This window comes from Rhododendron vialii, chromosome 9a (assembly GCF_030253575.1).
Source record: "Rhododendron vialii isolate Sample 1 chromosome 9a, ASM3025357v1".
In the NCBI taxonomy this organism is placed as follows: Eukaryota; Viridiplantae; Streptophyta; class Magnoliopsida; order Ericales; family Ericaceae; genus Rhododendron; species Rhododendron vialii.
The window spans coordinates 37,829,103-37,845,663 of NC_080565.1; the positions used below are offsets into that span (position 1 = coordinate 37,829,103).

The 16,561-nt window shown below is 38.2% G+C and overlaps 1 protein-coding gene and 1 pseudogene across 3 annotated transcripts; both read left to right on the forward strand.

Annotated features, from left to right (window-relative positions):
• Nucleotides 1–3,604: 3,604 nt before the first annotated feature.
• Nucleotides 3,605–5,213, forward strand: LOC131299870 (uncharacterized protein At1g28695-like; annotated as a pseudogene).
• Nucleotides 5,214–7,771: 2,558 nt separating this feature from the next.
• Nucleotides 7,772–16,514, forward strand: LOC131301757 (uncharacterized protein At1g28695-like). Of its 3 annotated transcripts, none has more exons than XM_058328165.1 (3): nt 7,772–8,176; nt 8,907–9,284; nt 11,488–12,129. In XM_058328165.1, the coding sequence occupies exons 1-3, from the start codon at nt 7,922–7,924 to the stop codon at nt 11,986–11,988; spliced, it is 1,134 nt and encodes a 377-aa protein (XP_058184148.1). In that variant the 5' UTR covers nt 7,772–7,921; the 3' UTR covers nt 11,989–12,129. The 3 variants fall into 3 exon arrangements, with proteins under 3 accessions (XP_058184148.1, XP_058184149.1, XP_058184150.1); XM_058328166.1 differs by lacking the exons at nt 8,907–9,284; nt 11,488–12,129 and adding exons at nt 14,047–14,424; nt 15,844–16,514 and having other exon boundaries at nt 7,852–8,176; XM_058328167.1 differs by lacking the exons at nt 7,772–8,176; nt 8,907–9,284; nt 11,488–12,129 and adding exons at nt 13,391–13,846; nt 14,047–14,424; nt 15,844–16,514.
• Nucleotides 16,515–16,561: the final 47 nt, after the last annotated feature.

Consider the following 16,561-nt stretch of genomic DNA (forward strand, 5'->3'; position numbering starts at 1 on the left):
AGAGAGGAGACTTTGATGTCAAATTGAAGATGCCAAAATGCCATAAAAATTGACATCTCCAATTTGAAGTCGAGTTTGAGATGCTCTTTATACAGCCTTAAATATCTACGTACAAGTCTAACTATACAAACTGAAAATTGAAAAGATTCGACTTTACCAATTTTTGAGTTTTTAAATTAGTCAAGATTTTCACAAAAACCCTTTTTCCATATGGTGTGACGTCATCATTAGTTTATTCAATTACTCCTAAAATATCTTCTTCTTTTTTTCTAGTTTGGTACGTACGTTCTAGTACTATCTTATTATACGTACGCATTGAGATATCTATTTTAATATATAAATGGAGAGCACCAATTTGATGTCTCCATTTTTTAAAGCTCTATACATCATGCTTTTTTATTTTCCAAAACACCCTCCCAAACCTAAATAATTTGCCAGCCAAATACTACTTCTTATACTTCTTTAACTGTAAGGGTAAAAAAGAAAATTTACTTCCCAAATTCAACTCCACGTTGTGATAGGTGCTTCCATTTTGTAACTCCTTACAATAGAATTCTCCCTCGCATTCATTTTAGAACAGCAATTGTTCACATCATCTACATCTACAAGCCTTTCGATCAGGACCCCGATTTCTTCCGCATCTCAACCCTTGCTTCCGTCCTCGGCAGGTCCTCTCTCTCTCTCTCTCTCTCTCTCTCTCTCTCTCTCTCTATATATATATATATATATATATATTGTGGGCAGCGTGCCCTTTGAAATTTTCGGATTTCAAAATGCAAGGGCCCAGATCGAGGGAGCGCGAGCGGGAAAGCAAGCGCTTGCAAAATACAGAGTCGCCACTCGGGTTTGAAGGTCCGACACCCAAGGAACCGTATTTCGAAGCACTTGTCGCGCTGTTTGATTTGAAATAGTTAAGGAACCAGTCCGTCATAACCATATCTGGGTTCGGGAGCCAGGTTACGAGAGGGGAAGGGTTTTATGGCACCCCTCTCGCCCAATCCGGAGATCGGTCTCTACTTTAGGCATTTGCGAAAAATGTTTGTTTGTAATTCTGTTTCATTAATCAATTTTTAGCTAATTAGGGCGAGGGAACAGTTAATCGGGAATTAATACTGTAACATGTTTGTAGGATGTGATGGATATATCATGGATGAATGGAATAAAATAAAAAGTGGGATAAAACCCAACACTCTCGATCAAACACCAAAACAGGGCTTTATATGAGATCAGCACAAATAATGGCCAACTTGCATGCGTGGATCAACCTGCATGCAAATACACCATCGCGCGACAATCCCATACATTGATCAACCTGCATGCAAATACACCATCGCGCGACAATCGCATACACTCCCGCGAGTGTTGATGCCTCACCAACAGTTTGAACTTTACCCCCTTCTGGGCTCTGGAAGGACAAGTGCTCACCCAGGTGCAAACCAAGCAGTTTATAAGTACTTGAAAGTAAGCAATATTACAACAGGCAGTAATGATTTTGAAATACAACCCCTAAACAGTGGGGGTGACTAAACAGAGGCCAAGGCCAAGTTGCCCATGCAAGGGCAGTTTCTAAAATTAAGACAACCATCGCGCGACAGAGTGATACACTCGTGCGAGGGTTCTGACTGGACTTCCAGGAGCTGTTTTGCATGCCTGGGCTCTGAGAACATATTCAGGAGCAAACCAGGGGCATTCTCAAGCTGAATAACTAAAAGTTCTAAGTTTAACTACAAATTTTAGCATACAAGATAGTGAAATATCGTAAATATTTTCCATAGGAAGGCATAAGATCATAAATGAACGAGGATAAGGATCCCATCCCCACGAGAACCATATCGTGCTAACTAGAACAGTCGCGCGATGGAGTGGGTATCTCGCGCGTAGGAGAGCTTTTCCATGGTAACTTGTAACTCTGCTGGCTTTAGGATCAGAACTGGTATTGATTACCAGCCTTGGTCCTGTTAGCTCCCCTCAGGGGTTCGAACAGTAAGCAGAAAAGTATTATACCTTTGCTTGAGTGTCTTGAAGATGGCTTGAATGAGGTGGTGGGGCTTGGATAGTGATTATGTGGGAGTGAGTGCAATATGGGGTGCTTGTGTTTAAACTTCCTTCTTCTTTCTTGAGAAATATTGGTAACCCTTGAAGATGAACCATGGGGGGTGGGGTGGGGGAGGTATTTATAGAAGGAGGAGTTGGTTGGTGGCTAGGCAAGGCCATGCAACCAGCCAACAAGGCTGGTTACAATCACTTAGTGAAGAAGTGGGGTGCCAAAGGTGATGGGAGAATGGGGTAGAGGTGGTGCAAGGGGAGCCCCCCAGAACGCTGTTCAGTCGACGAAACGGGGTTATATAGGCCTGTAGCCCCTTGATCACCATGCAATCCGGGTGAAAATGACAGGTGTTGACCATCGCGCGAGGATCTGGAAGCATCGCGCGCGTGTCAAGCTAAACCCTGCGAGGGTCAACAGTCAAAACTTTGACTTTGACCGCCACCTGGCCAGTGAATCATCGCGCGAGGGACCCAGTACGTCGCTCGATGGTCAACCCCAAGGCCTAGTTTTTGGTTCAAGGGTTTCAGGGCTAAGGATGGGCTCCACGTATACCAAACTCAAGCCATTTTCATTTTCTCAAAACTGTTTTTGACCTGATTCATCATCGGGGAAACAAAAAACCGAAAAACGAAGTAAAACGATCAGGAAATCAGACTGGGGTGTCTACATATACACACACACACTAGAGGCCGGACACACGCGATTCGAGCGCAAGTCAGATTTTGATCAAACAAATAAGTGGTTTGATCAAATTTTGCCAAAATCTAACTTGCACACGCATTGCATGTGTCCCAGTCTCTAGTGATGAAATGAAAGGAATAGTTCTAGTACCTTATATATACACATATATAGCCAACCCCCCACTTGACAGTTTCCAATATTGTTGTGATCAATTTGGGCTTTTGATGATGAAGAAGATGAATATTCGTGTGTTTGATCTAACCATATATGTTGTCTCTTTTGGTTATTGGTTCACTCTATATCTTCTTCTTCTTCTCCTCCTCCTCTTTTTCCGATAACAAGCTTTTCTTCCCTCCTCCAAAGTCCCAAAACCATCCCTCCATCATGGTACGTAACTTTTCATATACACATACATACATACACACACATTTCAATACATTCATGCATACGCCCGCATAGACACATGCATATATTTGATCCTTTTGGTGATTAGGATGAGCTTTAGTGTGTGAATATGACAGCTCATGATCACAATTTTGATTGCATATATGGGAGATAAACTATATACGTGATTTTCTTTTTACGAAAAGCATTTAGAGATTTCTGTAATGAATTAGGTTTCAATAACCTTAATCCAAGCACAAAAGTTTCAAAATCGACCTTCCCCACTCAAAATGGCTTCGTTTCAAGTTTATTGAGTCTGTATTCTCTTTATTCAAAATACCTTTTGTGCTTGACACCTCGCCCTTTTAGCAAATTAACGGCGAAGTTTTATTTTTATTTTTTGATAGGACACATATGGACTATCTTTTTAGAATGGATGGAGTGATATTTATTTTGCTGTTTTTTTTATTGGCCGGCATTTTACAGTACAGTATGAGTACGTACAGAGATGAGCTAGAAGGCGGAGACTTCGACGGAAACAAGACAGTAATAATCGCCGTAGTCAACAACGCTTACGTGGAGGGAGAAAAGTCAATGCTCCATTTGTTCTTGGATGGTTTTTGGCACGGGGAAAATACTCGGGTGTTGAGGGAGCACCTGCTAATTGTGGCCGTCGATCAAACGCTTATGAACGGTGCAGATTTCTTGGGCTTCACTGCTATAAACTCGAAACAGACGGTGTGGATTTCGGTGGGGAGAAATTGTATATGTCTGATGATTTCATCAAGATGATATGGAGGAGGACTTTGTTTCTTGGGAACGTACTCAAGCGTGGCTATAACTTCATTTTCACAGGACCCTTTTTCGGATTATCGGTGATTTTTTTTTTAGATTCGTAGCTAAATTATAGCTTGAAATTCAGTGGGAAAATTCGCATAATGCAAAAAAAAAAAAGGAGTCCTAGAAGTAATTATTTTCGTCAATATTTGGAGTCACGCTTTCAATCATGATGCTAGAGTTTGAGAAAGAGTTACCAGAAATTTGGAATACCATATACATACTTCTCAAGTCTTAGGTTGGTTTATAGGGCTACAAACGAACAGAGCCGCTCGCGAGCAGCTCGAGACTCGGCTCGAAAATAGCTCGATTCGTGACGTAAATGAACGAGCTAGCTAGGACTTTCAGCTCGGTTTGTAATTGAGCAACCTCCCAAGCCATAGCGAGCCGAACTCGAGCCATCAAAATATTTGCTGAGCCAAGCTCGAGCACATACCACATGGCTCATCACGAGCTCGAGTCAGTCCCATATATGGCGAGCCAAGCTTGAACATGTCGAAGCTTAGCTCGGCTCGGCACGTTTGCACTCTATTGGTTTAATCTGGCCCCAAATCAAGCTGTTGAGCAAATACATTTTTTTTACCATATGTAGTCTTCAAAATATGGTGTTGGCGGAATGGTATTCATTCCGAATGAAGCCCAACGTACTTTGAGCAATGCTAGATAGACAGATTACAAGGGCACACATATATACTTAGATATGGATGAGAGTTCCCGACACAGATGTGTTTAATCCACATGGCTGTCCGATATATGCACGTGGTGTTTCATTATTTTATGGGGTCACGTGCATCAAACGGTTCCAGATATGTGCATGTGAATGTGTCTGGATCTGTGCACTGTGCACATAAACTTTCTCGATTGCATGTTGTGGTATTTTTTTCGTGAAAATTTTATCGACGTCTTATCTTTTCACCCATAGGACACCGACGTAATGTGGCTAAGGAATCCATTCTCGAGGCTGAATCTAAACGAAACGACCTCCAAATTAGCACCGATAAGTTCAACGGCAAGGAAAGGTCCAAAGCCAACCGGATCAACACCGGCTTCTACACAATTCGATCCAATAATAAGACCATCGCCCTCTTCAATTCATGGTACGCTAGAAAAGACAACTCCACTGGAATGAAAGAACAAGACGTTCTGCAAACCCTAATGAAAGAACGTGCGTTTAGAGATTTGAAACTCAGTGTGACGTTTTTTGGACACGCTCTATTTTAGTGGATTTTGCCAAGACAGACAGATAGAGGAGAGCGAAGAGTAGATTGAGGTATAGATTGATGGATGGACGAAGGGAGTGTGTTGCACAGCTACGTGCTGTGCAGCGTGTTGTGCTGCCGTCAGTGCCGCCTTGCCAGCATCGGTTCCAACGATTGGAGACGTCCACTACGTAGAGCTCATCGAGTACTACAAGTGTACCAAAAATCAACCCGATCAAATATTGTTAAGCCATCGGAATACATATAAACTTGGGAAAAAATGAATCCTAATGGATACGAAACACTGGATCAAAACCACTGAATCCATTCTTTCCGAATTATATGTGTTTCGATGAGGCACTTAACGATATTTGATCGGGTTGATTTTTGGTACATTTGTAGTACTCAACGAGCTCTACGCAGTGGACATCTCCGATCGTCGAGCGGATGCCGGCAAGGCGGCGTCGGCTATCGCACAACACGTAGCTGTGCAGCACACTCCTCCGGTCCTTGATGGATGCCCGACGAAGGAGGTATGGAGATTAGAGAGAAAGGTACACGTTTGCCGCCAGCATCCAAACCCTTAGATAATGAGTATCCATATATTCTCAAATCTGTCTATATCTATATCTATATCTATAATCTATTACTTCTACTATATAGTGAGTTAAGGTTTACTTTTTTCCGTCATCACCCTGTTCATCATTTTTTGCCTGTGTCAAAGTACGTTTTTGCCCTGATAGGTCAAAACATACATGTCGTCGTTATTTTTATAAGCAATAAAATTTTATTAAAAACTCGACAATAGGTTTATCGAAGAGAGACCAAAATAGCCAACAAAGGTTGAAGAACTATAGTAAAAGAAGTAAAAACTGAAAATACATTCAATGAAAGATTGAATGAGCTCTAAATCAAGATAGCGCCAAACTCACCAAGGAGACATGACGAAAATGATGAACAATGTGAGGACGGAAAAAAGTAAACCTTTAAACCCATTATCTAGTCAGGGTTTGGATTTTGAAATTAAAAGAAGAAACAATGACTGAAATCAGCTTAATGGAGTATTTTTGGAAAAATCAAAGCATCAGAAAGGGGGATTTGAATAGCCAATCAAATAAGGTCCAAATTCTAAATTATTGTGCCTTACTCTGTCTAATTCAAAGCATCTCTCTAAAAAATCACAAGCGCTGAACTATGAAAGTTGTTTAACTTAAGGGGGAAGGTAGTGCCCTATCTTTTTCATTGAATTCCGGTGACAATGAAATGATGATGAATCATTGTTAAACATCCAAATTATTAGCAAATGCTTTGCCAATAAAAGACTAATCGGAGTTCCAAATTCCAATTGCTCACACCAAAGGTAATTAATTAATTAATTAATTTGGAGTTTGTAAAAGGTGATGACGATATTAGTTTTGAAAAAGACAATATTTGGAGCTCGATTCATGATAGAAATAACACAATTCTGGACGCAACCGCTCTCAGACTCGTTCGATGCACTGAAACCCGCGTACATCAGACAGCTCCGTACACAGTTGTATCTGAAAATTGTGTTCCTATACTTGTTATCCTAAATATGGTTGTTTTAGTCAGGGTGGTTTACTAATATTGACAAGAAAAACCTGGTTTTGGCAAGTGGAAGTTTCTAGGTAAAGGATAAAATTGATAATATATATATTCTTTTTTTTTTTGACAAGTCAGAAAATACAGATATTATATATAAGAAAAACAGTATAATAAAAGTGGAAACTACCGGTCAAAAATACATAAACAACAAATAAAAACAATAAAACCAAAAAAATAAAATATATATATATATATATATATATATATATGTATGTATGTATATTCTTAAACATGATTTTGTTCCATAGGATTTTGACAATTACACGAATGGACCTCATAGTTTTGTAAATTTGCCTCTCTAAGCATTAATTTTTCTAGCATTCAAAGACGGACCTCCCTTCTTTAACAGCCTGCTTCTGCTTGGTTAGGGGGGAAAAAGTAAGAGAACGAAAAATATAACATCAAAAGAAAAAGTAAATTAAAGGAAAATCTATTGTGCTTTTTCTTTGTTGTTTTTCATCTCTTTCTTCTAAAACTATTTAATGGAATATATATATATATATACATATAAAGTTTCCCGTCTCTTCTCTTTCTTTCCCTGTTAACCAAATGAAACCTAATTTTAAAACTCAAAGGAGATGATACATTTGTCGTAAATAATTGATTAATTTCTAAAATAAATAAATAATACATTTGTCTCAAATTACTCCTGTATTAATCATATCGAGAACTACATATTTTTATAAGAGTCACGATTTAACATCATTAGTTTTTTTTTTTTTTTAAACATCATGTCATGAGTTATAAAAGTAATCTATAGTCGCCTCTCGGCCACTCTCCTGACACTCCTCTCTTACAAGCAGTGGGCCCTACACATCTTTGCGGGTTCCACTGTTTGTAAAAGAGGAGTTTTTGAAGAGCGGCCGAGAAATGTGTCCCTACGTAGCATGATTATTCTAAAATAGTTCGGAGCATCACGTCGCGGTGCTTCTGGACTGAATAATTACTGTATATATAAGTAGGCAAACCCATCACTGTATACTTCCACGAGAAAACAAAAAGGTGTTTGAAGAGGAAAAGGAAGGTCCAAGTACGAAGTCCAGCTTTTGGTCAGGTAATTTAAGGACCTGTACTTTGACGGTTCCCTACCAAAATAGGAGTATTAATTAACTCCCCCCACTTTATAAAATCCCCTCCCTGGCCGGAGATGAAAAGCTCCAGTACCGTTGGCGGCGGCGGCGTTATGGACGTCGATCATCACGACCACCGCCCATTATTGTCCACGATCCAGTCATGGGGCCTTTCGGTGAAGAAGATGATGAATATTCGCGTGTTTGATCTAACTGTGCTGTCTCTGATCTTGTTCATTGGTTTACTCTACATCTTCCTCTCCTCCTATTCCTCCAGTAACCAGCCTTTCTTCCCTCCTCCCAAGTCCCAATGCCATCCCACGAGCTTAATGGTAAGCAACTTAATTTCTTAATTAATTTCCATGCAATACATGTACATTCATACATCTGCGATTTGGGTTTTTTTTTTTTTTTTTTTGCACTGCACGAATTAGTTGCCTCTCGGTTGCGCATCATGATTATTATTAATATCCAAGTTTGTGAAAGATTAATTGATACTTTTTTTGCCAATAGGAATTTGTCAAAAATCATTATTAACACTTTTAGACGGCTGCAACTGAACCGATGGACTGCAAAAAAAAAACATATTTTCTCTATGTATTTTCGTAATATATATATATGTATGTATGATTTCTCGATATTATATACGTATATATCTATCAATAATATGTATATGCATGCATCCTAGGAGTGAACTAAAAAAGTAAAGTTATATCACACTAATTTCATGATGAATTTACTTTAACTGCTTCAGTTTTTTTTTTTCTCTCTCTCTCTCTCTCTCTCTCTCTCTCTCTCTCAATTACATCGTTTCACTTTATTCTCCCAACTTTTTAAATTTTTTTGGAATTTTTTTAAAAGTTTACTTCTCAAACATCTCCGCATCATTTGATATAAACATAGATATGATGATTTCTGTGACGGTTACGTTCGTTGTTCGTGTCAATCTTTAAGTTAGTTTGAGATTCAATTTTGGAGATATGAGCATATTCCATAAATACGCAAACGTATTCATGTATTTTTGTTTAATTTTCACGATATATATCCAATTTATTTTTACAGTTCAATATGAGTACGTATAGAGATGAGCTAGAAGAAGTATTGGCGGAGACATCTATGGCAAACAAGAGTCTAATCATCGCCGTAGTCAACAAGGCTTACGTAGAGGGAGAAAAGTCAATGCTCGATTTGTTCATGGATGGTTTTTGGCTCGGGGAAAATACTCGGGCGTTGAGGGACCACCTGCTAATCATTGCCGTCGATCAAACGTCTTACGAACGGTGCAGATTCCTTGGGCTTCACTGCTATAAACTGGAAACGGACGGTGTGGATTTTGGTGGCGAGAAATTGTTTATGTCTGATGATTTTATCAAGATGATGTGGAGGAGGACTCTGTTTCTTGGAGGTGTCCTCAAGCGTGGCTATAACTTCATTTTCACGGTAAGCCTTTTGTTAGATATGGTTTTTTTTTGGATTCTTAGCTAAATTATAAATAAAAATTCGGTGGGAAAATATGAAAGTTTTTAATCTTTTACCATGGTATAAGAACAATATATAAATTTTCCAATCTCGAAGTAGAAAGAAGACTAAGAAAAGAACCCACAAACAAATGTATTCTGTTGTTTTTAACTTTTTTGTAATTTGAGTCAAATTCTTTATTTTTAACCATTTATATCTTTTGGTTTTGTAGATGTCTTTTTGATTATTTTGTTGAATATGCAGCATTTTTGCAATAATAATAATAATAATGTGGTATTGGATTCTAGAAAAATATAAATGACGTACACCTTGAAAATTACTCTAAAAAGTGCATGCGTAGAGAAAAACATCGTTTGGGGGTTTATGTGAAATTCAACCGAAATTTCATACTTTCAACGTAACGACCCACGCTAACAGACATGTAGTCTAACCACGTGGCTCAAAAGGTTATACCATGCACTTAATTCTTTTCAAATTTTCCGATGTGAGATGTAACATTCAACCTCCTTCAACAAATACAACGAGGTTAGGGATCTTATTTTCTTAAGTGTGCATATGTTGTCACAATACCACAATGGAATACTATGAATTTTGGATTAACATGTCTATGGGCATGATATCATCCTTATCTAGGAAGAAGAAAATTCTACTACTAATTGGAAACGCAAAGGGTTAATTATTGGTAGAAGTTATCGCTGTAAAATTCAAAGGACAGATAAAGGATGTGGATCCATTGATTGGATAGAACTGAACATCTGTTAAGTAAAAGAGTAAGATATTGTGCTTGAGTGTCAAGGAGTAGTTGTTTACTTTTTCAGTTTTTCGCACGATTGGCTGGCGACCAGAATAGGAGGGTTGTTGTAGTGGAAGAATACAATTCGGAAACAAGCTGCTCCAGGTAGCTTAGTCAAGAATATACTGTATATCTCTGTCAGAGATGAGTCGAAAGTGAATTTAATTATATATTTTAGAAGCAGTTAAATAGCCACCATGTTTCGTAGACTTATTTAGGTGCTCATCCTACTAGATTTGAATACTTAAGTCGACATCTTGAAGTTTAAATAATATCTAAAACACCATTAATCATGACAAATACAGAAATTATGGAAAAGTCATCGGGAATCATGACAAAATCATCCGGGATATAAAACTAATACAAAAAGTTAATTTTAGATCCTAAAATTCTTTACCATATAGGTAAAGAAATTTTTTACATCCCAAATTTCTTTACCTATATAGTAAAGAATTTTAGGATCTTAAACTAACTTTTTGTGTTAGTTTTACATCCCGGATGATTTTGTCGTGATTCCGGATGATTTTGTCATGATTGCCGTTGCGCGGACCAAATTAAATAAGAGATATTGATTTTTTCATGTTGGACAAAGTCAATATCCCTTATTTAATTTGGTCCGAGTCAATATCCCTTATTTAATTTGGTCCGCGCAGCGACTCTAGTAAAATGTAAAAAATTATTAAGGGCTAAATGGGTATTATTTAAATTTCATTTCAGAATGAAAACATAAGTTTTCAAACCTACAAGGATTATGACTTAAGTATCAATGTAGGATAGGACCCATATTTAAGTTTCCCTATATTTTAACAAAAATGAGTCATCGAATTTATATGTTTTTCCTACCATATATACGTAATATAGTACAACTAGTTGTTGAAGTTACGAAGCTGGAGTCCATATTTACCTCTCGAGGTTGCAAGGGCTGAGGACGGATCTCTATTATGGAGGGGAGGGGTCGAATTGCTAGATAAATTAATTTTTTAAACAAAAATGTGATCATTGATTTTATATTCTTTTAGGTACCCTATATAAATGTAATTATAGGCCCATTCCGTTAAAATTCTTACTATTTTTTAAGGAATTATTTTTCATTTTACGAGATATGTTATTCTCTCATAATACATCCCGTTAATTATTTCGATTCGCATGCCTTGAATTACCATCCTAGAGTTAAAGAAATATGACCCAAACATTCCACGGGACATGCTTTCACTCACAAATTGAACATGCCACATGAGTCATTCAATGCTATGCAATTTTTAGCAAGAATTAATTTGTTATGTTCTTACTCAAGATGGAAAACAAACTCACGACTTTTTGGATATTTTTCGTAAAAAAATTCGCTGATTGACGATCTTTTTTACCTGGCAGGACACAGATGTACTGTGGCTAAGAAACCCATTCTCAAGGCTGGTTCTAAACGAAACCTTAGACCTCCAAATCAGCACCGATGGGTTCAACGGAAACGAAATGTCCAGATACAACCGAATCAACACCGGCTTCTACATGATCCGGTCCAACAACAAGACCATCGCCCTATTCGATTCGTGGTACGCCAAGAAAGACAACTCCACCGGAATGAAAGAACAAGACGTCCTCCAAGCGCTGATGAAGGAACCCGTGTTTACGGATCTAGACCTCAACGTGAGGTTTCTCGACACACTATATTTCAGTGGATTTTGCCAAGACAGTAGGGACGTTAGGGATGTGGTCACGGTCCATGCTAATTGTTGTCGGAGCATAAGCGCCAAAGTGGCGGATTTGACGACTGTTTTACGTGATTGGAAGAGGTTCAAGAGGGGATCGGCCAACGAGACTTTGACATTTGGTTGGACGAAACACGTGGCATGTGAAAACTCTTGGAGACATTGAGGGAAGTTTTGAGGAAGGGTGGGTGTGTACATATACAATATACAATAATATGCTTGAATGAGAGCATAAAACATGTAAATTCCGTTTATTTAATTAGATTGATATGATCGATCGAGCATCGAATCAAACTGTATATTCAAAGACAGCGCGTATTTAATTGGCGTTCTAATTAAACTTATATTATGGAATAAAAAAGATGACTTAGTGTCACATACATAACCTAAATATTTGAATGATGCAAGTCAATTGGCCTCATTCATTTCGTTCAAAAATGCCACTGCATTACATTGTAGACTATTGTTATGGAAATAGCCTAATATTATCCGCGCTTGAAGAGAAGTTTTCCTATGTTTTGGAGCATTTTGTGGATAGGAGAGACACTTTTTGGTTTGGAGAGATTGATAGAGGAAGGGAAGGGGATTAATTTTTGTAGGAGTGATTTATAGTTTCAAAGTTTAATAAAAAAAATTTGCTGTTAAAAAAAAAAAAAAAGGAAAGGGAAGAGATGATTGAGGCATATATTAGTCGGATGTCATCCGACGAAGGAGGGAGATCACCACCGGTGATGTCGAAAATTCGGACATTAACTTCGGGTCATTGGAAGTGTCACGAGTTGAGTTTTGTTCATCCTTCACTTAAGAGAGTGAACATTACCGTCCTTCTTATTGGTTGAAATGGTATGAATCTCACTACAAAGTGTGTGAATCTCACCACAAAGTGATGCCATACTTACAAAAAGGGTATTGCGACACGAGTGACACCTACATCGTTTCAATCAATAAGAGGGAAGATAATATTTATCCTCTTTTAAGGAGGGTGTACAAAATTGCCCTCGTCAGAGCACCCCCTGTTTTGTACTCCCTCCGTCTCTATTTAATTGTCCACTACAGTTTTGCGTGCATTTTTAACGACTTATATTTCTTGATGTATATTGTTAAAAATATGCAATATGGATCTTATTTGATAGATTTGAATTTTTTTTTTCTATAAGATTGATTTAAAAAACATAAAACATAATATACTTTGAGAGATATAAGCTGTTAAAAATGCATGCAAAAACGTAATAGATAATTAAATAGGGATGGAGGGAGTATATACCTATAACTGTAGCTAAGATTTTATTACATTGGCATCTTGTACAAGGGCCAAACTTAGTTTAGATTTTCTTCCGTAAAACGGCTTTGATCTTAACTCAATAAATGAAACTTTTAATAAATGTATTCGATCATAAATGACTAGACATAATATTATTCAGTTGTTCGGGAGGAGCACCGTTATGTGTTGCTCCAGACCACTCAACAATCACATATTCTCATGGGTGGCCCACGACTAAGTATATGTCCACATAAATAAGTGATTCTGAAATAATTTGGACCATCATGTGGCGGTGCTCCCGGAGGACCCGGACTACTGAATAATTACTGTATAGGTAGGCAACCCATCACTCTAATATGGGAAGCCTCAAGAAAACAAAAAAACAAAAAGGCATTTGAAGAGGAAAAGAAAGGTCCAAGTACGAAGTCTAGCTTGGGTTAGGCAATTTAAGCGTCTGTAGTTTGACGGTTTCCTACAAAATATCAAGTCCCCACTTTGTAAAATCCCCTCCCGGCCCGGAGATGAAAAGCGATCCACCGTTGGCGACGGCGTTATGGACGTCGATCACGACCACCGCCCGCTATTATCCACAATCAAGTCATTGGGCCTTTCGATGAAGAAGATCATGAATATTCGTGTGTTTGATCTGACTGTGTTGTCTCTCTTGTCGATCGGTTTACTCTATATCTTCCTCTCCTCCTATTCCTCCATTAACAATCCTTTCTTCCCTCCTCCAAAGTCCCAATGCCATTCCACCTTAATGGTAAGAGCCTTCCTTTCTTTCCATGCAATATGCATTCATGCATATCTCTGACTCTCTGTATATAACTTGGTTTTTCTACGGCCTGGATTAATTTTCACTACACGAAGTAGTTGCATCTCGATCGTGCATCATGACTATTTAATTTCGGCGATACGGGAACATATTCCAATGATTCCATACATCCGAATTTATTTTTACAGTTCAATATGAGTACGTATAGAGATGAGCTAGAAGAAGTATTGGCGGAGACTTCTACGGAAAACAAGAGTCTTATCATCGCCGTAGTCAACAAGGCTTACGTGGAGGGAGAAAAGTCAATGCTCGACTTGTTTTTGGACAGTTTTTGGCTCGGGGAAAATACTCTGGTGTTGAGGGACCGCCTGCTGATAGTGGCGGTCGATCAAACGTCTTTTGAACGGTGCAGATTTCTCGGACTTCACTGCTATAAACTGGAAACGGAGGGTGTGGATTTTATTGGGGAGAAATTGTATATGTCTGGTGATTTCATCAAGATGATGTGGAGGAGGACTCTGTTTCTTGGAGATGTCCTCAAGCGTGGCTATAACTTCATTTTCACGGTAAACCTTTTGTTGGATATGATTTTTTTGGGCTTCGTAACTAAATTAATTACAACTGAAAATTTGGTGGGAAAATATGAAAGTTTTTAATCTTTTATCCGGATGGAGATGCTGCCAAGTGGGTGCCAAGATTGAAAAATATGTTGCCGAGCAGCATCTCTGTCAAGCAGCCGATCCGGTCATTCATCTTGGCAATCGACGGCTCAAATTTGTATGCACTGAGATTTAATCCGGGTCATCTGTGTCGAGAAGAATGACCGAATCGACCGCTAGGCACCGCTTGACATATTTTTCAATCTCGAAGCAGAAAGAAGAATAACAAAAGAACCCACAAACAAATTAATGTAGTTGTTTTTACTAACTTTTTTGTGATTTGAGTCAAATTCTTTACTATTTTTTTCCCATTTACTATCTTTTGGTTTTGTAGATGTCTTTTGGATTATTTTGTTGAATACGCAGAATTTCTGCAATAATAATGTGGTATTAGATTCTAGAAAAATATAAACGATGTACATCTTGAAAATTACTCTAAAAAGTGCCCAGAAAAAAATATCAAGACATGCGAATCGAAATACAATTTACTCACTTTTGAATATGGGACATATTCGGCCATATGTCCCATATGACCCAGCAGCACTTACAGGGCATGAAATTCCTAGTGTTAAAGAAATGTGACCCCAATTTCAGGGCAATATACCTGAAACTTTTTTTTTTTATAGGAACACAAAACATATGTATCATGTATCGAAGAAAACAACGTACAAACAAGAAGGGACACTACTAGTCTGAAAACACAAAAAAAAAAAAAAAAAAAACCAACAAAACAAGAATAAAAACAAATCAAACTGCATGTGAACAATCTGCAAATCAAAAGCCATATACCTCTTAACTCTTGGGTTGGTTTAATCTGGTCCCAAATCAAACTGCATGTGAAAAAAAAATTAATACAGGGTCTTACAACATTCCATGGGACATGCTTCACTCACAAATTGAACATGCCACATGAGTCATTCAATGCTATGCAATTTTTAGCATGAATTGGTTATATATATATTTGGTAATGCAGGATGTCCCGGGCAAGCTTGCGCGCATTTCGAACTAATTCCTACAACTCCTTTCACAGTCGTTTCACACGCTTACGCATGAGGGTAAGGTGGCCTTAAAAGAGTTGTTAACAAGAAGAATCGAACCTAAGACATTAGGATATAGTAGCAAACATCTAAGTCCCAGGTCAAGACACGTAACCAATCCCTTGGGGTTTTATTATGTTTTTTACTCAAGATGGAAAACAAACTCACGACTTTTTTTCAACATAGTATTATGAATATATAGTATTGGAATTAATGTATTATGAATAAATAGTATTGGGTATTTTTCGTAAAAAAAAAAAAATGATTGACTATCTTTTTTCCTGGGCAGGACACAGATGTAATGTGGCTAAGAAACCCATTCTCAAGGCTGGTTCTGAACGAAACCTTAGACCTCCAAATCAGCACCGATAAGTTCAACGGAAACGAAAGTTCCGGAGACAACCTAATCAACACCGGCTTCTACATGATCCGGTCCAACAACAAGACCATCGCCCTATTTGATTCGTGGTACGCCAAGAAAGACAACTCGACCGGCATGAAGGATCAAGACGTCCTCCAAGCACTGATGAAGGAACCTGTGTTTACGGATTTAGACCTCAATGTGAGGTTTTTGGACCCGTTATATTTCAGTGGATTTTGCCAAGACGGTGACGTTAGGGATGTGGTTACGGTCCACGCCAATTGTTGTCGGAGCATAAGCGCCAAAGTGACGGATCTGACGACTGTTATACGTGATTGGAAGAGGTTCAAGAGGGGATCGGCCAACGAGAGTTTGACATTTGGTTGGACGAAACACATGGCATGTGAAAATTCTTGGAAAGATTAATGAGGGAAGTTTTACGGTTGTAGATTCGATCAAGGTGTGATGCTAAGCGATCCCTTCTCTTGTAATATTCAATAATGTGCTTGAATGAGTGCATGAAACATGTAAGGTCCATTTATTTAATTAGATTAGATATGATTCGAGCATCGAATCTAACTGTATATTCAAAGATTACTAAGTCTCACATATCTAACCCAAATTTTTGAATGATGCAATTCAATTG